The sequence below is a fragment of the Dendrobates tinctorius genome, unplaced genomic scaffold (genome assembly GCF_039654945.1).
Source record: "Dendrobates tinctorius isolate UK_male_01 unplaced genomic scaffold, ASM3965494v1 ptg000022l, whole genome shotgun sequence".
Lineage (NCBI taxonomy): Eukaryota > Metazoa > Chordata > Amphibia > Anura > Dendrobatidae > Dendrobates > Dendrobates tinctorius.
Genome location: NW_027361690.1, coordinates 95942093 through 95967698, shown reverse-complemented (window position 1 = coordinate 95967698; position 25606 = coordinate 95942093). Strand labels below are relative to the sequence as shown.

The following is a 25606-nucleotide window of genomic DNA, read 5'->3' as shown; positions in this document are numbered from 1 at the left end:
GGCGTCCGATCTGAATTCCAGCCAATTTTGCAGTGAAGAAGTCAAACGGCGCTCCTTCCCTTCTGAGCTCTGCCATGCGCCGAAACAGTGGTTCCCCCCCCCCCCCCGTACTCTGGACAAATTGCACAATAACTTTTGCAGTCAAATTTCTCCTGTTACCCTTGGTAAAATAAAAAATATTGGACCTAAAGTAATTTTTTTGTGAAAAAAAAAGTTGTTCGTTTTTTTTTTTTTTAACATTCAAAAAATTCCTGTGAAGCACCTGAAGTTAATAAACTTCTTAAATGTGGTTTTGAGCACCTTAAGGGGTGGAGTTTTTAGAAGGGTGTCACTTTTGGGTATCATATAGACCCCTCAAAGTGATTTCAAATGTGATGTGGTCCGTAAAAATAAAATGGTGTTGCAAAAATGAGAAATCGCTGGTCAACTTTTAACCATTATAACTTCCTAACAAAAAAAGATTTTGGTTCCCAAATTGTGCTGATGTAAAGTAAACATGTGGGAAATGTTACTTATTAAGTATTTTGTGTGCCATATCTCTGTGATTTAAGGGCATAAAAATTCAAAGTTGGAAAATTGCGAAATTTTCAAAATTTTCGCCAAATTTCCATTTTTTTCACAAACGCAAGTCATATCAATTAAATTTTACCACTAACATGAAGTACAATATGTCACGAGAAAACAGTGTCAGAATCACCAGGATCCATGGAAGCGTTCCAGAGTTATGACCTCATAAAGGGGCAGTGGCCAGAATTGTAAAAATTGGCCCGGTCATGAACGTTCAAGCCACCCTTGGGAGTAAAGGGGTTAAATACATTTTTTAAGTATTTTCTCTGCTTGAGAAGCATGGCTTTTTCATTTACATATATTATATGAAGTCCTCTTGAAAGCTTAATTTTTTTTTTGGGGCAGGGTGGGTTTAGTGCAACACAAGTGACAATTTTACGCTAATGACCAGTGCAAATATAGCAATGCTAAATTAATATAGGTTTTTTGGGGTTTTGTTTTCAATAAGACCTTTGTGCCATACAATCATTTGTAAGTATGTTTTTTTGTAGCAATGTACTTTTTATTTTTCTGACAATGGAGCTGTATATGGGTTTTTTAGAGATATGAGCTTTAGATTTCATTGTACTGTCTTTGTATGTTTTTGACTTATTAGCCTTGGTTAGTTTTTTTCCGTCGGGTGGGGGGGGCGTAGGTGGTGATCTCTATAATGCTAATTTTTTCATTTTGTTTATCATCGAGTTGTTTTGGCTGCAATTAGACCAATTATGTAATATATCTTTTCAATTTTTTGTTTAAAGAGTAGTCCACTACAAGTTTTATTGACCAGTCCTTAAGATAGGTCATTAATATAAGATTTGTGTGGGTCCGGGATACTCATCTGTTCACAGATTCAGTGGTGGACAGAAATAAACAGTGTACGGGCCAGAACAGCACTTCTTCATGTACTGGTAAAGGCTGATCGGTGAGGCAGCTGGGTGTCGGACCCCAATAGGCATTATTTTGGTCACCTAGGTACTGGAAACCCCCTTTATAGTTTTGAACATTAACATTTTCTTTTACTTAATTCCACTAATGGACTTAACCATGCGTAACTGCTTGTCCACCCAATGTCCCCATTGACTCCAGCTTCCTAATCCTGTCTATTACAATGTGATGCAGCAGTGGATATAATGCCAGTTCTGTAAATGTGTGGACGAATGTTCCTACAGGCTAGTCTATATAAAGTTGAGTGTACGTGTGTGTGTGTATGTATCAAGCCGCGCCCACTCCACATAGCCCTGCCCACTGGCGGATGGAGAGCGGAGTTACAGAGGGAAAGTGCGGGACACAGGTGAAGAGCCGAGCTGCGAGGGAGAGAGCGAGACTGTGGAGGGAGAGCGAGGCTGCTCAGGGATAGAGTGGGACGGCGGGTGGAGAGCGGGGCTGAGAAAGGAGAGAGCGTGATGGCGGGCTGTTAAGGTAGAGAGTGTGATGGCGGGGGGAGAGCGGGACGGTGGATGGAGAGCTGGACTGCTGAGGGAGAATGTGGGACGGCAGTTAGTTACTATGCCCGGGCAACGCCGGGATATTCATCTAGTTAGAAATAATTTTGCTGCTCTTTGAGAACAACCCTAAGGGTCCCCATACACACAAGACTAATGTTGGCTGTACCTATCTATATCGACAGGTTCAGACAACAATCTAATGCAGGCTTCCTCCAGTCCTCAAGGCCCACCAACAGATTTTCAGGATTTCCTTAGTATTGCTCAGGTGATAATTGTTTCACCTGTGCAATACAAAGGAAATCCTGAAAACATGATCTGTTGGTGGGCCTTGAGGACTGGAGTTGGGAAACCCTGATCTAATGTATATGTGGGCGCTCACCAACTAATGGTTGGGTGAGATGTTGATCGCCATATGTCTGATTTCACACTGATGATCATTGTTCTCCTGGAGATGAGCCAATGTGTTAGCCAGGGGCTCTGTCATAGAGATAACGGGAATGTTTGCCCGAACAATCGTTCTTATGTATGGAACAAGCTGAGATGGCCGTCGCACAATTGACTGAAAGCCTTCTAATGTGTATGGCCGTCTTAACCCAGAGATGTAGCCATACACTGAAAAAAGATAACAGTACAACTTTCTATTACTAGGAGGATCGAGAGAACCCTGCAAAGAGGAGCAGGTTGGAGCGTGACCTCGATAACAACCTCATCACCTCAACTCCACGTACCGGTGACAAATCAAGCAAGCCCATTGCACGCGTCCGGCGGAAAAGTCAAGTAAATGGAGGTAGAGCCAACGCTTTAAGACCAGCAGGTTTACTGAGAATGTAAAATTACAAACAATTCATCCTGTGATTCAGAAGTCAAACCTATGGTACAAACTAATGTGTTCTAGAGAGTGCAGATAGATTTCTAACCCCTATAACGGTGAGACGCATTTTACTGCAGCGGCCTGCAACACTCCAGCTGTTGTAAAACTACAACTCCACCCATGCAGAGACTGCTGAGAGAATGTCAAATGTTGCAACCTTCTTTTCGTTCTACATTATATCCGTAACCCCAGTTTTTGAGGGCTCTGATAATCTGTTTGCTGGAATATGATCTATAGCTTTTGGGCTTTCGGCTCCTTTAGGCTCTGTGCACACGGTGCGGATCCGCAGCGGATTTGGCCCTGCGGATCCGCAGCAGAACTGCAGGTGATGCACAGTACCATTATTGGCTATGTAAAAAAAAAACAAAAAAAAAACGCTGTGCACATGCTGCAGATTTTTCCGCGCGGATTTCTTGTGGAATAAAAAAAGCAGCATGTCACTTTTGTGCGGTTTTGCTGCAGTTTTCCACCTGCTCCATTCTACAAATCCGCAGGTGGAAAACCGCACAAAAAATGCACTAAATCCGCAGGAAAAATGCAGGTCATTTGACCTGCTGATTTAGTAAAATCCGCGCAGGAGGATCCGCACCGTGTGCACATAGCCTTAGCATTCTGACAGATTCTTCTTATTGTAGAGGCTGCTAGTTACGAGGTGACCCCTCAACATCTAAAACAAAATGGAAAGCTGGACGATGCATCGGTTGCATCCAGCCCACCCAGGACTACGCTGCTTGGGACCATTTTCTCCCCCGTCTTCAACTTTTTCTCACCAGCAAATAAAAATGGTGAGTGTTTTGTGTAAACTATATTATGTCTTCTGCTAACAGTTGGCTTTGTATACAGTTCACTGTATCAAACCTCATTTATTTGAACCCCAAAATAAAACCATCTTTATCTCAGGCACGTCAGGATCAGACTCTCCCGGTCAAGCAGTGGAAGCTGAGGAAATAGTAAAACAATTGGAAATGGAGCAGGTGGACGAGATCAGCACCAGCACCACCACCTCCACTAATGGAACGTCATACCCCAGTCAGGGGCCACCTGTCCGTTCAGCAGCCACTAGCTGGCTGGATGCTGGTGAGAATGCCCCTGAGCGGGAAATCCCAACATTAACAGGTTGGTCTGCACTTTATAATTTTTTATAATGTATATTTGAGTACAAAGATGCTTTACCTGCAACCTGTGATGTTCTGATAAACGTGTCTACTCCTTATTTGTTTACGTATTTGCTGTAAGTTTTAGTTCACTTTCCACATCCACCATTGATATAACTATCACTTATTTTAACTGGTTTCACCCTGATTCCATTTTATCATCATTTTTTTTTTTTTTTTTATATACTTTCTTGCATAAAACAATAGCTTTGATACTTCATGCTTGATCAGACAGTTTGGCTTGTTCTAATTCATTGAACACTCAACATCGGCTTCCCCAAAATAAATTTAGGATTTAATTGTTCAGAGAATCTTTTTACAGAAATAATTCACTTCCTCACTCTCTCATAAACTCTTACTACTAAATTATTTTAGTCCATTTAACCTGTTGAGTCTGATGTGTGGTTTCATTTTTTTGTTTTTAGCCCCAGTGTCCCCAGACAGTGGTTACTCCTCTGCACATGCGGAAGCAGCATATGAGGAAGACTGGGAGGTGTTTGATCCGTGAGTTCCAGCATCTTTCTTTTCCAGCTTTTTTTTTTTATCTTTGTTTTTTTTTCTTTTAGTTTTTTGCACTCGATTATAATACATACCGTATTTTTTCGGATTATAAGACGCACCCCAAATTTTGAGGAGAAAAATAGGGAAAAAAATGTTTTTAATAAAATGGTGATGCTTATAATTTATGCGTTTTATTGCTTACCGGGGGTGGTGGCTGCGGTGAAGCGAGGTCTTGGGGTCGCTGCTGGAGGAGTCAGGAGTGGGGTGATGCTGCAGGCAGGGATGAGGGGGTGTCCGGGGATGCGGGGGGCTCTGGCCTGTCACGAAATGTCGACAGAGCCCACTGCCGCGCCGATCACCCCCTCATTTCAGCTTGCAGCAATGGTACCGGTAAGGTATATACGCATTATGAGATGCACCCCCATTTCCCCCAAAAATTTTTTGGGGAAAAAAGTGCGTGTTATAGCACATGAAATACGGTATTCAGAACACTTTTTTTTTTCTTGTATTATAAATCTATATTTCGTTCGCTATTATAGCAGATCTGTTACCCGATTTCTTGATACTGTTTGTAGTACCGTATTTCTCGGACCATAGCACGCACTTTTTCTTCAAAATTTTGGAGGAAAATGGCGGGCGAGGGGTGCGTCTTATAGTCCGGATGCACCTGCTGTGGATGTCTGTGTGCGTGGGGTGGGGGGTTAAGGCAGCGGAGGAGGACAGCTGGTTCACAGAGGCAGGAGCTGGCGGTTGCAGCTAACACTTTTGCCCACTGTTAAGGAAAATGAATGTTCACGGCTTCCCAAGCCCATAGTCCCTCCCACCTCTATGCACTGAAGCCGGGTATTTGCCTCCCTAATTCTGAAAGCCACCTGCTTCACGCTGCACTAGCGGATTGCCCATTAGTTTTCCTTGAGTTGGAAAAAACTAAAGTTCCACGTCTGTTACCCCTGCTCCGGCTGGCACGATTAATATGGAGACAAATCAAGAATGTGATAGGGTTTAAAGATGTTATAGCTGAAATGCCCCTGTGGAGTAATAACTATTTTCCGGAGCTACTGAATCACCCATCCACCGTTTTTTGGACCCAGTGTGGCGTTTCTTCAGTGGGAGACCTGTATGACCAGGGGACCTTAAAGTCTTTTGAGCAATTGCAGACCACACATGATATTCCGAGATCTCAATTTTTTTGCTATCTGCAGCTGAGATCGGCTCTTCAATCACATATGAGGGACAGGGGTGTGGACCGTACTATTTCATCTTTACCTCTGATAGGAATTCTTAATTCGCAGGGTCCCCAGGGTCTCATATCCTCTTTGTACACATATATGCTGTCAGTAGGGGCAGAATCGGCCATAAGCTCTATTAAGATGAAGTGGGAAAGACTTATCCCTGATACGCAAAGAGAGGAGTGGGAGGAGATTCTGGAGTCTCCGATTGGAGTATCACCATCTATTAATAACAGAATGATACAACTATATATAATAAATCAATCATATTTGACTCCGTTGCAAATTTTTAGGATGGGTCGGCTTCAATCATCACAATGTATGCGATGTCACTCTCCAGATGCTGATTTTATTCATATGGTGTGGCAATGTCCCATTATCCTACACTACTGGAAAGAGGTGACTACACTATTGAGATCCCTGGTGCAGGCCCCTGTCCCTCTAGAGCCATTGCTCTGCTTGTTTGGGGTATGGGAGGAGGAGATTTGGGATCGCTATGCTGGGGTCTTCTTGCGCGAGACGCTGTTTATGGCGCGGAAGGTGCTGGCACTGCGGTGGATGGGGAGCTCATGTCCTTCCCTTAGATTTTGGATCAAGTTGGTAAATTCAATTGTTCCATATGAGCGCACGTTATACCAAACAGGGGATGCCCGGGTAAATTTGAAAAGATCTGGGAGAGGTGGAGTTCCTCTCACCTCACTTTGCAAGACTGAGACATCACCTGCGACACAATATGATATAGGAAACCAGGCTGCAGAAATAGTAGATATTAGTTGATGTAATGGTAGTTGTAGTTTAGGAGTTTTAGTTAGATCTTACTGTTGCATGATATGACAAGGTTTGTGAAATTGGATTGATATACATGTTGGAAAATGCATAAACAATTATCCTTTACATATCCTTGGAAGGAAATGTACATATTACCTTGTTTATCTATAAGAGTGTGCAATTTCTTTGTATTATATTTTACTATGGACGGAGACATGTGTGCTTTGTATAATGCCTGTTATCAGCCATTGTGTATGTTGCACATTCTTAGTACCCTGGTGTTTAATAAACGAATTAAAAAAAAACCAGAAAACATAGAGATAAGATATCTGTGTATTGTCCGGAGGAAGAAGCAGGTGTGTTTGAAAACACGGTAAATAAAAACTGCATTTTAATTTCTAAGTTCTGCATTTGATACTGTTGGCAGCGCTTATTTACCCGCTCTTTTACTCCAGCTTCTACACGATATGCTATTGTGGATCTGTAGCAGCCTATACCCTTCCAAACTAAAGGCCCCGTCACACTAAGCGATCTCGGTAGCGAGATCGCTGCTGAGTCACAACTTTTGTGACGTAACAGCGATCTCACCAGCGAGATCGCTGTGTGTGACAGCGATCAGCGAGCGGCACCCCTGCCGGTATCGCTGATCGCTGGAAGAAATCTCTGGACATTTCTTTGGTCGCTGGTCTCCCGCTGGCCAGCACGCATCGCTGTGTGTGACAGGCGGGAGACCAGCGATCAGGTGTAAAAAATAATAAAAAAAATAAAAAATATAGTTATTCTCACCTTCCGATGTCCCGTTCAGCCATCCCGCCTCTCTCCACGCTCCGGTCCCAGTGATCCTTTGCACGAATGACCGCGAGACTTTGTTATCCCGCGAGACTGTGACATCTCGCGGTCATTCGTGCAAAGGATCACTGGGACCGGAGCGTGAAGAGAGGCGGGATGGCTGAACAGGACGTCGGAAGGTGAGAATAACTATATTTTTTATTTTGATTCTATTTTTTACAGGATGGCCAGCGATGCCGGGCGCTCAAAATCGCTGTGCTGATCGCTGGTGAAGCTGTCTGTGTGACAGCTCACCAGCGATCACATAGCGACTTACTAGCGATCCTGACACCTTGATATCGGTGTCAGGATCGCTGGTAAGTCGCTTAGTGTGACGGGGCCTTAACACATAGGTTGTGACTTTCACCGCCAGGTGAGCATTTCCTCTACAGTTAAACTTTTTTAACCCGGATACCACCCTATTGCGCTCTTTATCTTTCCAGATTCCTTTATAATTACATCAGTCTGAGTGGGCAGAGATAAAGTTACATTTTCACAAAGGATAATACAGCCTTTCCCACATCTATTCTCAAAAAAATGCACCAGCCTCATCAGGTCTAAGATCTATGCAACTTATATTCTGAAAATTGACTGGATTGCGTTAATATCATGTGTTTTTCATGTGCTTGGTAACAACCCATAGCGCATATGAGAAGTAATTGCCAATAATGAGCTAATGGCTGCCCTCTCTACTGTAGATACTATTTCATTAAACATGTACCACCCCTGACTGAAGAGCAACTCAACAGGAAGCCGGCTCTCCCTTTAAAGACTAGAAGTACACCTGAGTTCTCTCTTGTCCTGGACTTGGTAAGGTATCACTTTTATGGACTTTCATCAATCATGAGTCTTTTATGTTTTTGCTTTTGGTTTAACTTATTTTTTTCTCTGTAACAGGATGAGACTCTGGTTCACTGCAGCCTCAATGAGCTGGAAGATGCTGCACTGACATTTCCAGTGCTGTTCCAAGATGTCATTTACCAGGTGAGGATCACTCAGTTGTAATTATTCAGTAGCTCCTTGTACCCAGATGGTCACTGTGAAGATTATTCAGGTGTTTTAGAATGTGTTAAGACTTAAAAACATTTTAGAAGCTTGTCTTGTCCACACTATCTTCATTTTAACAAATGTTTGTGTGGTATTGCAGGCTCTCTCTCCTGCACTTGTAAGTGCATCTTCCTCACAGACTTGCTGTTCTTAAAATTCTCTTGTGGTGTTCTTGAGTAACTTTTTTCCCATAATCTTATTTTCGCAGGTTTATGTACGGTTAAGACCTTTCTTTCGCGAGTTCTTAGAACGTATGTCTCAGATGTATGAGGTGAGTTTTTTTTAAAAGGTTTAGTTTTCACAGTTTGTTGTCTCTTCTTACAACTATATGTATGTAATGCCGCTCCTGTTATTTCTCCTCACAATAAATTGAATAAATTGACAACTGGGGGTGTGATGATGTCTTAAGTCTGATATTGTTTCCTCTGACTGAACAAAATGTGCACCTACAGGTCCCATACTAGTAACACCCAATTGTATATTTATAAATGGCAAGGAGGATGAACTGCACAAAGCAAGAGTTGGAAGAAACAATGCTTCCTCCACAATCGTAATATTTTGGTGTTTACAAATATTTTCTGAAAACTGATGTATTAAACCCCATGAGGCAGACGCTAATTGCCCAACATTGGTAGAAATATTCCTTCCCAACTCCACATACGATAATCAGACTAGTTTTCTGCATCAACGTCCCATCCCAAAATCTAGTATCCATCCTCTAATACTGTATTTTTCAAGAAGGGCATCCAGGCCTTTTTGTACTTTTGTAGTGAGTCCACGATTACAACATCATGTGGCAGAGAGATTCTTAGTCTCACTGCTCTTACAGTAAAGAACCTGCATCTGGTATAAAAAGATAATTTAAAAGATCCCTGTACTGACCCCTTATATATATGTACATGGTAATAAGATCGCCCCTAAGCCTTTGGTTTTTCCAAACTGATTAACTCATTGCTTCAACTACAATTTTGAGGTCCAGATAAAGCATTGACATTTCTCCCTTCACCTCATTGGGGGACACAGGACCATGCATCGGTGTTATGCTGCTGCCACTAGGAGGCTGACACTAAGTAAATGCAAAAAGATTAGCTCCTCCTCTGTAGTATACACCCGCACACTGGCTCCAGCCAAACCAGTTCAAGCTTGGTGTCATCTGATTTTCAGATCACATCTATATCTTTTTATTTGTATTTTTCTCTTTCTCTTTATTCTTAATTTTTTTTCAAGAATTACAGGGGGCGACGTATCCCTTAAGGGCGCCGCTCTCCCCAAACCTACAACAGGCGGGAACGTGGAGTGTCGACTCCACGTACCACCTCCAGCATCGTTTGTCATCAGTAGGCCTGAGATCTTTTTTAGGGACTAGGGGTCCTTTCTGCCTTTCTGGGCACTGCTTTCTGCACTCTGGCAACAGATGGGAACATGGAGTTGTCGCCTCCATGTACCCCCCTCTGCATCCAAGCTCATCCCACTTTTTTGTGCGCCGGACCAACAGCCCTGACCCATCCTCGGGGAGTTAACCCCTTGTATGTCCAGAGGCACTAACAGCGTCCGTGCGGGCCCACGCTGCATCACACCTGATAAACAGCGGCGATGGAAGGAAGGCGGACGGTCCCTCTTCCCCTTCCTGACAACGGAGTGGCGGATGGAGGGTCCCTGCACTGTCCAAACTAGAGCAGCTGACCTGGGAGCGGAGCGCGGGTCCGGTTCTTCATTCCTCCGGCGGCGACTTCATGCTGGGACGCACACCTCTGGTAAGATGGTCTGGGTGTGCGTCTGGCCCACGAACGTCTGGGAGAATGGGTCAGTATACCCGGTGGAGGGCTGCCGCATGCGACGCTATTCCCCATGGCCTTTCCATCCGGCTGCCTTCCGGGCCAGCGGCAGAAATTTGTTCCCCGGCTTGGGCCTATTACTGGCCGTAATCCAGAAATTCTGCTCATTTTGTGACGTTGCGGCAGTAGTTCCGCTCACAACTTGGCGCTTCTCGCACACTGCGAGACTTCTCTCTGCATGTCACATGCCTGCGTCCATCTTTATCGACCCGGCCGGCCTACACGTGCGGGCAGCCTGTTCAACTTCAGAGGGGTACAGCACACTGGGAGGACCGCTATCACTGGACCACAGAACCCCTGGGTAAGATCTCAGCTGTGGTGAATACTCATTGGCCCTTCTTGCAGTAGTCACTGCCACGGTCCTCCCTATTGTCACTCTCTAAGACATCCAAGAAGGCTAACAAGACACATAATGTTTTTCACCTCATTTACCACCTGTCAGACTTCGTTGCCACAGGGACAGAGTATGCCACTCTGCAAAGCCTGTGATCCTGAATGCGTTTAGGAGCCCTCCGCCGCTACCCAACCCAGTGTACTTAGTCCCCCTGAGTCGGCTTCGTCTCTGTCGCAGTCCATGGCATCGCTACCCAAAGCGATAGTCCCTCCACTGGTCGGGGCACTCATCTGCCTGTCTTGGAAGGTTCCTCTACTTCACGGGAGCTGTCGGCCACCAGGGGCCGTTCTCAGTCAAAAACTCCACAGGCGTCTAGGAAATGGGCCCATAGCCCATCTCCCAGGCCCTCTCGCGCCTCAGCATCCGTGGGCTCAGTTTCCCGCTCCCCCTCACCCGGGGTTTGCAGTGACCAGGACTCGGAGTCCGATTCCGACATGCCCCTTGATCTAGACTCACTGGATTATCAGGCGCTGGTGGATAGTCTCATTGAGGCTGTCAACTAATCTTTAAAGGTTGCCAATGACTAATTTTGTCCCGGATCACGCTGTGTCCTTCAAAGAGGACTAAACGTCCTCGTAGGGTTTTCTCCAACCATCCCGAGTTGCCAGGACATAAACAGCATAGAATGCGACTGGAGAAATGCTTCGCAGGTCAGAAGCCTATTGAGGCTAGATGTCCTTTTTCTGCGGAAGGAATGGGTCGAATCCCTGCCAGTTGACTCACTGATCTCCTGCCTGGCCACCAAAACCCTCCTGTCCTTACCCGACGGGTCCTTGATTAAAGACCCCACGGACCGTCGGATAGAGAACCTTGCCCGTTCGGTTTTCAAAGCCTCTGGCTCGGCACTCTCTCCTTCTTTTGCCGCTGCATGAGTAGCTAAAGCTATGCTCCCTTGGGCTGATACCAGAACCATTCAGGATAGTGACCTTCCCCTTGGAGGCAGCAGCCCTGGCTGGGGAATATATGCATGCTTCTCTGGACTCTGCTAACTGTGCTGCACTTGCAGCCTCAAACGCCATCGCTATCAGACGGGCACTGTGGCTCAGGGAATGGCGAGCGTAAACAAATCTTTCCCTTTCCCAGCCCAGCAGATATCCTTTTTAGGAATGATCCTGGACACCTCCCAAGGGTTGGTGATTCTCCCTCGAGACAAGATCATAGTCCTTCAGCATGGAGCCCGGGCACTTTCCTGCCCATTTTCTCACTCTATCCGATTCGGCATGAGGGTCCTGGGCAAGATGATGGCAGCGATGGAAACTGTTCCCTTTGCCCAGCTACAACTCCGTCCTCTGCAGCTTGCGCTTACGTCAGCTTGGGACAGGAATCCTTTCTCGACCGTCTATGCCGTTTGTCTCCACGGGTCAAGCAGGCGCTCAGGTGGTGAATGTTGTAATCTTCCCTCACTCGGGAAATCTTTTCTCCTGGTTCAATGGCTGGTGGTCACCACCGACGCCAGTCTTCTCGACTGGGGAGACTGTCTTTCATCATCACACTGTTCAGGGGCGCTGGTCACCTTGGAAGTCGCGGCTTCTGATAAACGTCCTGGAAATTCGGACGATTCAGATGACCCTGTGGCAGTTCCATCACCTCCTGGCGGGTCGTCCCATCCGAATAGTCAGTCAGCGCCACAGCTGTGGCATATATTAATCATCAGGGGGGCATCCGCAACAGGGCGGCAATGCGTGAGGTGGAGCACTCAATCATCTCAGCGGTTTACATCCCAGGAGTGGAAAACTGTGCTGCAGACTTCCTCAGCCATCAGGGCCTCGCCTCGGGAGAGAGTGGTCATATCATCCAGAGGTCTTCAAACAGATTTGTTATCGCTGGGGACTCCGGACGTAGATCTGATGGCTTCAAGACTAAACGCCAAGGTGCCCGAGTTCATAGCTCGGTCCCGGGATCCAGAGGCCATTGGAGCGGATGCACTGGTCCTTCTGTGGCGTCAATTTTGTCTTCCGTATGTGTTTCCCCCTCTTCAATTACTTCCGAGGGTCATCAGGAAGATCAAGACGGAAGGGATTCCAGTGATCCTAGACGTTCCGGACTGGCTGCGGAATTGGTGCAGCTTGTCATCGACGTTCCCTGGCGACTACCGGATCGTCCAGATTTGTTCTCCCAGTACCCTATTTGCCATCAGAACTCGGGGGCCCTGTGTTTAACAGCCTGGCCGTTGAATCCTGGGTTCTAACCCAAGCTGGGTTTTCCCGAGAAGTGGTTTCCACTATGATTAGCGCTCGGAAACCCGCATCGGGTCGCATTTGTCACCGCACCTGGAAAGCGTTTTTTCGCATGGTGCAGGGAATGCGATCATTCTCCTCTTGCCTTCTCCATTCTGACTATTTTGCAGTTCCTTCAGACCAGTCTGAACTCTGGCCTAGCGCTGAATTCGCTCTGCCTTATCAGTTTTGTTCCAGCGCCGGATTGCTTCTAAGCTGCAGGTGAAGATTCTTTCATTCAGGGGGTCTCCCTCGTGGTACCTCCCTATAGAAGGCCGTTGGATGCCTGGGACCTTAACCTGGTCCTGGGTGTTCTAGAGGAGGCTCCCTTCGAACCGCTATAGGACGTCTCTCTGACCCACCTTTCATGGAATCATAGAATCATAGAATCGTAGAGTTGGAAGGGACCTCCTGGGCCATCTGGTCCAACACCCTGCTCAAAGCAGGATTCGCTAAATCATCCCAGTCAGATGTCTGTCCAGCCTCTGTTTGAAGACTTCCATTGAAGGAGAACTCACCACTTCTCGTGGCAGCCTGTTCCACTCATTGATCACTCTAACTGTCAAAAAGTTTTTTCTAATATCTAATCTGTGTCTCCTCCCATTCAGTTTCATCCCATTGCTTCTAGTCTTTCCTTGTGCAAATGAGAATAAAGTTGATCCTTCTGCAATGTGACAGCCCTTTAGATATTTGTAGACAGCTATTAAGTCTCCTCTCAGTCTTCTCTTTTGCAAACTAAACATTCCCAAATCCTGCAACCTTTCCTCATAAGACAGGGTTTGCAGACCGGTCACCATTCTGGTCGCTCTTTTCTGAACTTGCTCCAGTTTGTTGATGTCTTTTTTAAAATGTGGTGCCCAAAACTGGACACAATATTCCAGATGAGGTCTGACCAAAGAGGAGTAGAGGGAAATAATGACTTCACGTGATCTAGACTGTATGCTTCTGTTAATACATCCTAGAATTGCATTTGCCTTTTTTGCTGCTGCATCACACTGTTGACTCATATTCAGTCTGTGATCTATTAGTATACCCAAGTCTTTTTCACATGTGCTGTCACTTAGCCCTATTCCTCCCATTCTATATATGCTTTTTTCATTTTTATTGCCCAGATGTAGTACTTTGCATTTCTCCCTGTTAAACTTGCGTCTCGTGGACGGCGTTTATCTGCAAGACGGACGTCTTATTCGTTCTTCCTGAGGGTCACAGGAAGGGACTCGACGCTTCAAAGTCCACAATATCCAGGTGGATACACTCGGCTATTCAAGAGGCTTACCGTTTCAGAGGCAAGCGTATCCCAACGGGGATTAAGGCACACTCCACTCTATCGGTGGGTGCCTCTTGGGCCATTCGGCTCCAGGCGTCGGCGGAACAGGTTTGCAAAGCTGCGACTTGGTCCTGTCTGCACACATTCTCGAAGCACTACAACGTTCACACTCAGGCTTCTGCAGATGCGGGCCTGGGCAAACAGATCTTCCTGGCGGCGGTAGCGCATCTCTAGACAGTTGGTATGTGGGGTATGGTCTGTGCAGTCGGCTCCCCACCCAGGGATTGGTTTAGGACGTCCCATGGTCCTGCATCGAGGCGAAGGAGAAACGGGTGTTTGTGTACTCACTGTAAAATCCTTTTCTCCGAGCCACTCACTGGGGGACACAGCACGCACCCTTTTGGTCTGACGGCTTGTGTGTTCTTTGGTTTGACATTTTTTATACTCTTATTGTATGTTCTTGTTTTCCTACTTCTTTGTCACGGAACTGGTTTGGCTGGAGCCAGTGTGCGGGTGTATACTGCAGAGGAGGTGCTAATCTTTTTGTGTTTACTTAAGGGCCCGTCACACTAAGCGAGATCGCTAGCGATATCGCTAAAGTGTCACCGATTTTGTGACACAGCAGCGATATTGCTAGCGATATCGCTATGTGTGATACTTGCCTCCGACCGGCTCCCCCGCTGGTTATCGCTGATCGCGCGAGAACGTCCTGAGCCGTTTCTCGTCGGCCGCTTCCTGCTGGTGCTGACGAGCGACGCGTGGACGCGGGTGGGAGGACGTCTTCATCACCGCGTCTGACAGGTAAGTAACGACCGCCGACTGCTGCTATGTCGCTGGTGAGATCTGCCTGTTTGGCATCTCACTAGCGACAATTTAGCGATGCACCAGCGATCCTGACCGGGTCGTATCGTTGTCAGGACCGCTGGTGCATCGCTAAATGTGACGGTACCTTAAGTGTTAGCCTCCTAGTGGCAGCAGCATAACACCCATGGTCCTGTGTCCCCCATGAGTGGCTCGGAGAAAAGGATTTTACGGTGAGTTCACAAAAATCCCTGTTTTTTATTTTGCTGTCACTAACAAGTCGCATATAATTTTTTTTTAATTGCATGCTTTTTTTCTTTCACACCTTCTTGTATTCCACAGATAATCCTTTTTACGGCCTCAAAGAAAGTCTATGCAGACAAATTACTGAATATTTTGGATCCCAAAAAGCGACTGGTCAGGTAAGTTCGCCCCAAGCTTCCGAAATATAAGGGTCATTCATCCAGATTGGCATTTTACCCAAGATCTGCTGGAGTAAGATGCACCAAATTAATTTATGTGGCACAAGTCTTTGAGAATTGGCACATTCAGCCGCCTGCATGCCGGAGTCAGAAATATACTGTCATAACTCCGGACCCTGGCATAAAAAAGTGACTTGTGTGCAAAAACTTTCAACTAGTCTGACTGTTTTCTGATGAAAAAGGACTTGATTAATCAATCTGTTTTTCTCTGTTTACCATCTTTACTATTTTTCACCTTGTATATCTGATTTTCCCAGACACAGATTGTTTCGAGAGCATTGTGTTTGTGTCCAAGGGAACTACATCAAAGACCTGAACATCCTCGGGAGGGATCTTTCTAAAACAATCATCATTGATAACTCACCACAAGCCTTTGCATACCAGGTAAATTAATTTTGTGGTTATAGTTAAGATTTTATTAGGTGTCAGAACAATAGCTGTACACAGCCATCATACTGAATGGTCATGGGTTTGGGCCTGTTAATCCTAGCTGTATGTCCTATATAAGCAAATAATTGTAATTTTTCATTTCTTTCGTCACCACTGTATACCTTTGGTATAACATTTACCATATTTTTTGGACTATAAGACGTGCTTTTTTCCTCGGGAAAATGGGGCGTGCGTCTTTTATAGTCCGGCTGTGGTGGGGAAGGTAGGAAGGTTGGGGGGAGCGGTTTTGGCGGAGCAGAAGCAGAGGTCACAGAGGCAGAAGTCGGATGCTGCGACTAACTCCTATGCCCGCTGCTAAAGAAAAATGAATATTGACTGCATTCCACACCCATGGGTGTGGAGGACAATGGATATTCATTTCTCTTTAATGGCATCCTGGTATGATGGTCCCCCATACTTTCCTTATCCTGGTATGATGGGCTCCCATCCTTTCCTTATCCTGGTATGCATGGCCCCCACCCTAATCCTGGTGTGCGAGGCCCCAACAGAAAACATTAAAAAAGCAAACACAAATCATTACACTTACATTCCTGGCGCTCCCTCGCAGCGTCCTGCTCCAATGCCAGCAGCTGCTTAATACGTGTAAGCAGAGCATGGCAGGGACGTCATGCCCTGCTTGCAAGGTGAAGGGCAGTCACCTGAACACTCACTGCTCGCCGGGACTCTGTGCGCACAAAGCAGTGAGTATTCATTGCTCTCTAACGAGCACAGTGTCAACCGGAGCCTTACTGCTGCTGGCTGCGGTCATGTGTGCCAATACTTAAGAGAAATGAATATTCATTTCTTTATCGCTTCATTGGGGGACACAGGTAACCTTGGGGTGTATGCTGCTGTCGTTACAAGGCTGACACTATGCAAAAAAGAAAAAATACCTCCTCCTCAGCAGTATACACCCACCGACATTCATAAAGCAACTCAGTTTAAGCTTAGTGTCTGTAGGAGGTGTACCTGGATCTGTTCCCAGATCAGCAGTTTTTTCCCTTGCAGATACCCTGTTTGAATTTATTAATGTTTTCTCTTTGTTTTTCAGGTTCGTTATTTTTAGGGTAACAGGGTATAATGTCTCACCCTGTTTTCCCGTACGTATGCGACCGGGAGAGCAGTGTGGTGTCACCCACATCGCCCACTCTCGGAGCCGCAGGCAGGACTTTATCCACTGTCACCCTTACGATTACCGGCGGCCAGTCCTTGCCCTTTCCCACCTCAACCCTCTCCTCGGAGAGGGCCGAGAGGAAGACGGTGTTCACCAGCGGTGGCTTTCCCCATTATTGTAAGGGGTTGAGGCTGTCTTCTGCACCGTCTGGAGACGGTGCGGTAAGGAGGATCCCCGACCAGTGACCCTCTCCCTCCCGAGGGCTCCTGTGTGATCTTCAGCTGTGAAGAGGAATCGTGAACTCACCTGAAGGTAGGTATGTTTCCTTCCCCAGGGCGCATGCAGGATACGTCCCCATTTCGGTCCTAAACTAGGACTCCATGCAGACCCCTTTCGTTCTTTCCCCTCTACGGGTCCGGCAGCCCTCCTTCATCCGTGGCTATCCCCCTCGGTCGGGAGCTCTCTCCAGCAGTGGCCCCGTGCCTCTCCTTTCCGGCAGCGCCACACTGCAGAGCACTCATGTTTTGTCCCTCCATACGGACTGGCATCCTTCTTAAGCCGCGGCCATTTTTCCCCCGCCCGACAGCGCCCCCTAAATCAGGACGCACTCCCCTACGAGCGCCTCTCCTGCCTCCTCCTGCCATCGTTCAAGGGGGGGACACATCTGTACCATCTGTCATCACTGCCATCTGGTAGGCTCTGCTCCTTCCCTTTCCTCGCCACTGTCACTAGCCCTTTTAGCAGTATCCCTAGTATCGTTAGCAGTATCCCTATGCTCGACCTGTGCCCAACCCTGCAGGGGCTTCTGGTTTCCCCTTTAAAGCCACGGTAATTCACTACACCTGCGCCTGCTGTCAACTAAAGTGGCCTTCTGAGGTCAAGGCCCATTCAACCCGGGCGGTGGGCGCCTCCTGGGCGGTACACAACAGGGCATTAGCCATGTAGTTGTGCAAGGCTGCCACATGGTCGTCCGTGCATACCTTTTCAAGGTTCTATAAGGTCCATACCTATGCTTCAGCGGACGCCAGCCTAGGCAGAAGAATCTTGCAGGCGGCAGTGGTGAGTTCTCCGACCTGAAGGAAGTTTCTGTCTTTTCCCACCCCAGGGACTGCTTTTGGACGTCCCACGGTTCCTGTGTCCCCCAATGAGACGAAAGAGAAAACAGGATTTTGGTTGCTTAGGCCTGTTTCACACACCAGTTTTTTGCTTCAGTTAAAATCCGCTAAAATGGCGGACAACGGATCCGTTGTTGGACTGATGACAACGTTTGTCACCGGACCGTTATTGTAACAGATCCGTCGAACGAAGAATTTTAAAGGAACCGCTGCCCGGGTGGGGCGGGGGGAGAATTTTTTGCCGCCAGAACAGAGTTTAGGGTTAAATTTCCGAGAAAGGCTAATCCTCCGGGCGTGCGCAATGTGAAATGCAGATCCGGCCCCCGAAAAAAATGTTACATGCTCCGTTCAGGCATGTCGGCGGACGCCGAAATTTTGGCGGATCCGCAAAAAAACGGATCGGACGGATGGCTATCCGTCTACATCCGCCGGTAATGCAATTCAATGGGAAAAAAAACGGATCCGCCAAACAAAATGGCGGATCCGTTTTTTTGCACAACGGCGGATTTTGACGGATTTCAAAAAACTGATGTGTGAAACAGGCCTTACCGTAAAATCTGTTTCTCAGAGTCTTCATGGGGGGACACAGCGACCTCCAATGATTTTATTATGTGTAATGAATATATGATGACTTACATGGTAATGTCTCCTCCTACTGCTTTTTCACTAACTGACTGGCCTACAGCCGGTCGGAGGGGTGTATACTGCGGAGGCGGAGTTAACATTTTTTCATGCATAGTGTCAACCTCCTAGTGACAGCAGCACACACCCACGGTTCCTGTGTCCCCCAATGAAGACTCTGAGAAACAGATTTTACGGTAAGCAACCAAAATCCTGTTTTCATATTCCCCCCCAGGCAGACGTTTCTTTCGGTCTCTCCCACCAAAGCTCCCGTCTCAAGTCCCAGGGATTCTTCTGGGCATTTCTTCCCTTCTCTAAGGGGTAATCGTTCCCGTTCCTTGGAACGAACGGTATTCAGGGTTCTACTCCAACCTGTTTGTAGTCCCGAAAAAAGACGGATCTCTCTGTCCGATCTTGGATCTCCAACGGTTGAATCGCCATGATCGGATCCGCCACTTCAGGATAGAGTCCTTACGCTCAGTGATCGCCTTCATGGAAACAGGAGAATTTCTTTGTTCTGTAGACATCCAGGATGCTTATCTCCACATTCACATTCCTGTTTGTGTGCAGCATCAGAGACTCCTTCGATTTGCAATACATGAGGATGAATTTCCGTTCACGGCCCTTCCTTTTGGCCTGGCATCTGCCCCCAGAGTTTTCACGAATCCAAGGGGATTCTCATAATCCCTTACCTGGACGATCTCCTGATCAATGGACTGTCCCGCCGAGACTGCGACCCAGAGTCTTCAGATCACTCTGGCCCGTCTCGGCTGGATAGTCAACATAGGGAAATCCTCCCTGACCCCAGTTCAGCACCTGGTGTTCCTGGGTATGTAGTTTGACACGTCCCAGGTCTGTGTCTTCCTTCCGAAGGAGAAGTTTTTGTCTCTCTGCCAGGGAATCTGCTCTCTAAGGCGACCAGCCCCTCTGCCCTTACGGGCCTGCATGATGGTTCTAGGGAAGTTGGTTGCCACCATGGAAGCCGTGCCTTATGCCCAGTTCCACTCCCGTCCTCTTCAGTAGGCCCTCTTGTCTTCCTGGGACAAGAAAACAGCCTCCCTGGATCGTCCAGTACTTCTGCCCTTCAAAGTGAGCCAATCTCTGACTTGATGGACGTTATCTGCCTCAGTCCTGTGCGGAAGTCATTTCTCCTGCTCCGGTGGCAGGTCATCATCACCGACGCCAGTCTCTTAGGTTGGGGAGCGGTCTTCCTTCATCACACCATGCAGGGTCGCTGGAACGCTCAGGGAAGCCCTTCTCCCCTTCAATCTCTTCGAAATCAGGACGATCTTTCTTGCCCTTGTCCGCTGGCAGTCCCTCCTTGCGGGCAAACCGTTCCGCATTTAGTCAGACAACGCCACGGCCATGGCCTACATAAATTATCAGGAAGGGACTCGCAGCAAACGGGTCATGACGGAGGTGGCTAAGTTCTGTGATGGGCGGAACATCAGGTCCCTACCATATCAGCCGTTCACATTCCACGGGTGGAAAATTGGGCAGCCGATTTTCTGAGTCGTCAGGGCCTTGCATCAGGCGAGTGGTCTCTCAGTCTAAATATCTTTTCCTTTTCACACCCTTGAGACTGCTTTTGTACATCCCATGGTAAACTGTGTCCCACAATAAAGCGATAAAGAAAGAGAGATTTTTGGTACTTACCGTAAAATCTCTTTCTTGTAGCCTTCATTGGGGACACGGCACCCTCCCTTAACTGTTGTACGGTGTTGGCCGACACGCCGTTGTTTTGGGTTGGTACATATGTTGAGCTTCTGGTTGCTTCTCCTACTGCTTTAACACCAATTGAGTTGATTTGTGCCTGTCGGTGGGTGTATACTGCTGAGGAGGAGCTATTTTTTCCTTTTTTGCATAGTGTCAGCCTCCTAGCGACAGCAGCATACACCCCATGGTTACTTGTGTCCCCAATGAAGGCTCCAAGAAAGAGATTTTACGATAAGTACCAAAAATTGCTTTTTTTCTTAAGTATCGGCACACATGACCACTGGCAGTTGCAGGAAGTCTCTGGCTGACACTCTTCAGTGTGCTCGCTAGATAGCAATGAATACTCGCTGCTATCTGCACACATAGTCCCAGCATGCAGAGCACTGAGTAATCCGGCAGCTGCCCTTCGGCTTGCAAGCAGCGCATGACGTCCCTGCTTAGAAACATAAAGCAATTGCTGGTACCGGAACAGGATGCTGCGAGGGGAGCGCCGGGAAGGTAAGTGTAATGTGTTCTTTTTTTTTTTTTTTTTTTTCCTGATGGGCCATGCATAACAGGATAAGGGCCAATCATACTGGGTAAAGGATGGGGCTCTGCATGTCAGGATAGGGATGGGGCCATGCATATAAGGACGAGATGGGGGGCCCTGCATACCAGGATAGGGATGAGGGGGACCTTTCCTACCAGGATAGGAATGAGGGGGACCTTTCCTACCAGGATAGGGATGAGGGGGACCTTTCCTACCAGGATAGGGATGAGAGGGACCTTTCCTACCAGGATAGGGATGAGGGGGACCATTCCTACCAGGAAAAGGATATTAAGTACAGAATTGAGCACATTTTTTTTGCTTCAATTTTTTTTCCCCCTAATTTCCTTTTTTAAAACCTAGGTGCGTCTTATGGTCGGGTGCTCTTATAGCCCAAAAAATACGGTACATCCGAGTGTACAGTAGAACAGGTAGTATATTCGGATGGCAACATTTTTTGACACGTTTCAGTGCTTTGTTGATTGACGTGACTGTGGCCCCATTAATAGTTTAGTATTGTATCAGAGAAAAGTATAGGTTAAGCTGACATGTTCTACCTATAGCAAATATGCTATATGAATTAATATATAATTTGCTTTTTTTTAGCTTTCAAATGGTATCCCCATTGAGAGTTGGTTTATGGATAAAAATGACAAGGAGCTGCTGAAGCTTGTCCCTTTCCTGGAGAAGCTTGTAGAACTGGTAAGCTTCACCCTCGTTTTTATACAGGACTAATTGTTCTGTGCCAGAATCAATTGTGGCAAGAGAAAAAGTCGGCTATTCTCCATATTGTTTTTCTTACATCAGTGATGCCTGTTCATCAAGGAACTCTTACTATACAAAATTAAGGAAAAGGAAGATGCAGGCTTGGCTTGCGAGCCCTCATCTCAGTCAGGGACCCAGCATATGATGTAACAGTACGTCATATCTTAGGAAGGGGGTAAATATTGGAGCAAAACTTTAAAGAGAACCTGTCTGCTCTAAAGTAATGTCTTTTTAGTAAATGCTTGTGTTCCCCAAAAATACCATTTTTAAAGCATTTTTCTTCCTTGATGCCTTTTTAAATTTATGAATAAACTGACAACTGGGTATCAAGTTGTCAGTTTCTTACAAGATGCTGTATATTTGTTTTCAATCTTAGTAAAACTGACGTTTCTGGGAGCTGAAAGGTTTTCTTTAGTGTGAACAGGTAACCAAGCACAGTAATGAGGAAATGTTATGGGTAAGATTTACCGTATTTTTTTGCATTATAAGGCGCCCCCCAACTTTTGAGGGGAAAAAAACTTTTTTAATAAAATGGTGCTGCTTATAATCCATGCGTATTATTGCTTACCGGGGGTGGTGGCTGCGGTGAAGCAGGGTCGCTGCTGGAGGAGGCAAGAGTGGAGCATTGCCGCAGGCTGGGATGAAGGGGTGTTCCGATGTGCGGCATGTCGCTACGGGTGTCTAGTGCCGCTGCTGCTCTGTGTCCCGGTGGCGGTGCTGGTGGGGGTCTCTGCCGACATTTTGTGGAAGGCCAGCACCCCGGCAGTTCCATGGTTTCCTGTGCAGTGTACTCTGGGAAAATAGCCGCTTGGGGCGGCGCATGCGCAGATGGAGATTTCGGCCCCAAGAGCTCGGGAGATAAAAATTTTTTTGGGCGAAAGTGCGTCTTATAATCCGAAAAATACGGTAACACTCTAAAAGTTAGGCCTCATTCTGATGTCCATTTGTAATGTACAAGTTCAATCCCTTTCAGTATGTGAGCAGCGCAGACATGCTGAATTTAAGATTTGTTTGTGAAAATGAAGACTTTTAGTATATCTGATAAATTGTCAGGTTTTTTGTGTAGGTGACTTCTCTACACTTTCCACACACACTTTTTTTTTTTTTTTTTCCTCTTGCAGAATGAGGATGTGCGGCCTCACATCAGAGACAGATTTCGCTTACATGACTGTTTGCCACCAGATTAAGAAGACATCACGCACCTGCAGGATCCCCCAACAGGGGGGCAGCTTTCAGATACCTGCAGGGGAACAAAGCTGCACAACCACAGGACTGAGCGTTCATGTACACAAACATTTGCCATAACTGCTGAAGGCATTTCTTTACTTTGCTGTCTAAAAAAAAAAAAAAAAACTTAAAAAAAAAAAAATTCTATATGGGATAAAAAAAAAAAAAAAGGAACGGTTTCACCGTGACGTGTTGTGACTGGTTTGGTGGCACATCACTGGGCAGCTTGGCCTCCTCCCAGGAATTATGTCTCAGAGAGAAACCCCGCTGTCTGTGAGCTGCAGATTGCATCCTATCCGCTGTTGAATAGTTTGTTCTGTCAGCAGGAACGGATAGTTTTTCTCAATTTTTTTTTTTTGGATTTATCTTCCTACACAGTGATCCTTATTGGTGTAGATTATTCATTATCCATTCCTTGTATTTCAGTCGCTTCAATCTGTTCTAGTAGCCAAATTTTACTTTTTATTTTGTATGATATGTTTGGCTGCTCCTATTCTCTGCTTGCATAATGTATTTTTTTTTTTCTTTTTTTTTTTTTTTTTTTTTTTTTTTAGATAAATTCTTAAGGTTCAATCCATGTAAGCTCCATTTTAGAAATTCATATATATTTTATATTTTATCTGTAATCCATTCTAGTACTTTTTTTAAAAAAAAAAAAACAAAGCTTTTAAAAGGCAAAGTAGAGAGAGTGGGAATATAGAGGCTTGTACAGAAGGTGTGGACTTTGAGTACAGTACAGAAGTGGAGGGGATATATGACCTGCGACTTGACCGGGTTTCTGTTATCACATTCTTTCCTCTCTGTCTGTACATGCAGAGCCAAACACCCATCACTCACATATAAATATATATATATTTACGTTCACACATGTATCCTCGCAGCCTCTCCCTCCTATACGTATACATCCACAGCTCTGGTACTGATGCAGCGAATTTGAATGGTGGGTATTTTTGTATGAGGTGCTCTGTCCTGCAGAAAGAAGTGCAGAAGATGTGGGTGCAAGGATGCTTGCTGTTTCCAGTGTGTGCACTGTTTCAGTTGTGCACTTACTGCATAAAGAAAGAAGAGAAGGCACTTTTTTTTCTTTTTTTTTCCCTCCCCTTTTTTGCCCCTCCTTTTCTAAAAATAAGAGGTTTGTATTTTGTAAGCTTGTTCAGAGAGTACAGTATTGGAAATTAAAACTCTACAGTGGAGGCTGTTCATTCTTTTTTGTTTCTATGTATATTACCTGTTTAACTGTATGCCATTTTATTGTATAAATTTACACATGCGTTCATTTTCAAGTCACTCCTTAAAATAAGGAGTTTTTTTAGTAAGTTTTTAGGAAAACATTTAATTTTTGTATTTTTGATTTTAAAGAAAAAGCATGAGTTCTGTCATATTTTCAGTGTATTAATGAAGATTTTAACCTTTCTTCCGTGTGGCTCTTTTACTCCGTACTGTCTGTGTGTTTTATGCGTAGTGTTACTTATTTGATTTGCTCAACCTATTTTCTACTTTAGTACAAAAGCCATGATTGGGGCTTCCCTAACAGCACCACTTTGTACGAAGAGTGGCTTAATTTTTATTCAATGGGTAAATCTGATACAAGAAAGGATTTTCTTTTTCCCTTTTAGTCTTCAATGATAAATACAGGAAACTTTGGGTTTTGTGTGCTGCCACTTAGGAGATATGACACTAAGGCTATGTGCCCACGTTGCAGAAATGCTGCGGAAATGTCCGCAGCATTTCCGCACATCCCTGCCGCGGGTAAAACGCATTGGTTTCTAGCTTGCAGGATGCTTGCGCTTTCCAAGCGATTTGAAGCATCGCTTGGAAAAGTGATTGACAGGTTGGTCACACTTATCAAGCCTATTCAGCATCAGTAGTAAAAGAATGTAAAAAATAGGGATATACTCACCTTCTGGCGGCCCCCGGATTCCTCCCGCCTCTTAGCGGCGCTTCCGTCGCCATAAGATTGCATTGAAACGTTCACTTTACGCATATGGCTATGCCCACCATGTGTAAAGTGAGCGCTTCATGTGCGGATGGTACCCAGGGTATGGAGGGGAGGAGACTCTCCTCCATGCCCTGGGTACCATATCCCTGTAAAAATAGTATTAAAAAAATAGGGATATACTCACCTTCTGGCGGCCCCCGGAATTCTCCCGCCTCTCCGGCGCTGCTGGCAACTTCCGTTCCCAGGGATGCATTGCGCGAATGACCTCTGATGACTTAGCATCACCGCTATGTTATCAGAGGTCATTCGCGCAATGCATCCCTGGGAACGGAAGATGCTGGCAGTGTGGCTGACAGGCGGGACGACTCCGGGGGCCGACAAGAGGGTAAGTATATCACGATTTTTTATTTTAATTCTATTTTTACAGGGATATGGTACCCAGGGCATGGAGGAAAGTCTCCTCTCCTCCATACCCTGGGTAACATCCGCACATGAAGCGCTCATTTTGTGCATGGTGGGTATAGCCACATGCGTAAAGTGAGCGTTTCAATGCAATCCTATGGCGACGGAATCGCCGCGATTCCGCAGAAATAACGAACATGCTGCGTTAGCGGTAAAATCTGCAGCATGGGCATAGCAACTGTGGAATCCTATAGGATTGCATCGGGGTACATTTTATTAGCGTTTTTAAGCGTTTATGCTGCAGCGGAAACGCATAAACACAACGTGGGCACACAGCCTTAGAAGAAAAAGTTGGCTTTTCCTAC

The 25606-nt window shown here is 46.1% G+C and overlaps 1 protein-coding gene across 1 annotated transcript in view; it reads left to right on the top strand.

The window, feature by feature from the left end:
• The window catches only part of CTDSPL2 (CTD small phosphatase like 2), a 69060-nt gene extending 44747 nt beyond the window's left edge, over positions 1 to 24313 (top strand). The window contains exons 3-13 of the mRNA XM_073568992.1: positions 2643 to 2781; positions 3501 to 3650; positions 3766 to 3981; positions 4445 to 4523; positions 8044 to 8155; positions 8243 to 8329; positions 8601 to 8663; positions 15248 to 15327; positions 15645 to 15771; positions 21515 to 21610; positions 22795 to 24313. Coding sequence (XP_073425093.1) covers positions 2643 to 2781; positions 3501 to 3650; positions 3766 to 3981; positions 4445 to 4523; positions 8044 to 8155; positions 8243 to 8329; positions 8601 to 8663; positions 15248 to 15327; positions 15645 to 15771; positions 21515 to 21610; positions 22795 to 22860 — 1215 coding nt within the window. The 3' untranslated portion in view covers positions 22861 to 24313. The remainder of the gene's footprint in view (positions 1 to 2642; positions 2782 to 3500; positions 3651 to 3765; positions 3982 to 4444; positions 4524 to 8043; positions 8156 to 8242; positions 8330 to 8600; positions 8664 to 15247; positions 15328 to 15644; positions 15772 to 21514; positions 21611 to 22794) is intronic.
• Positions 24314 to 25606: the final 1293 nt, after the last annotated feature.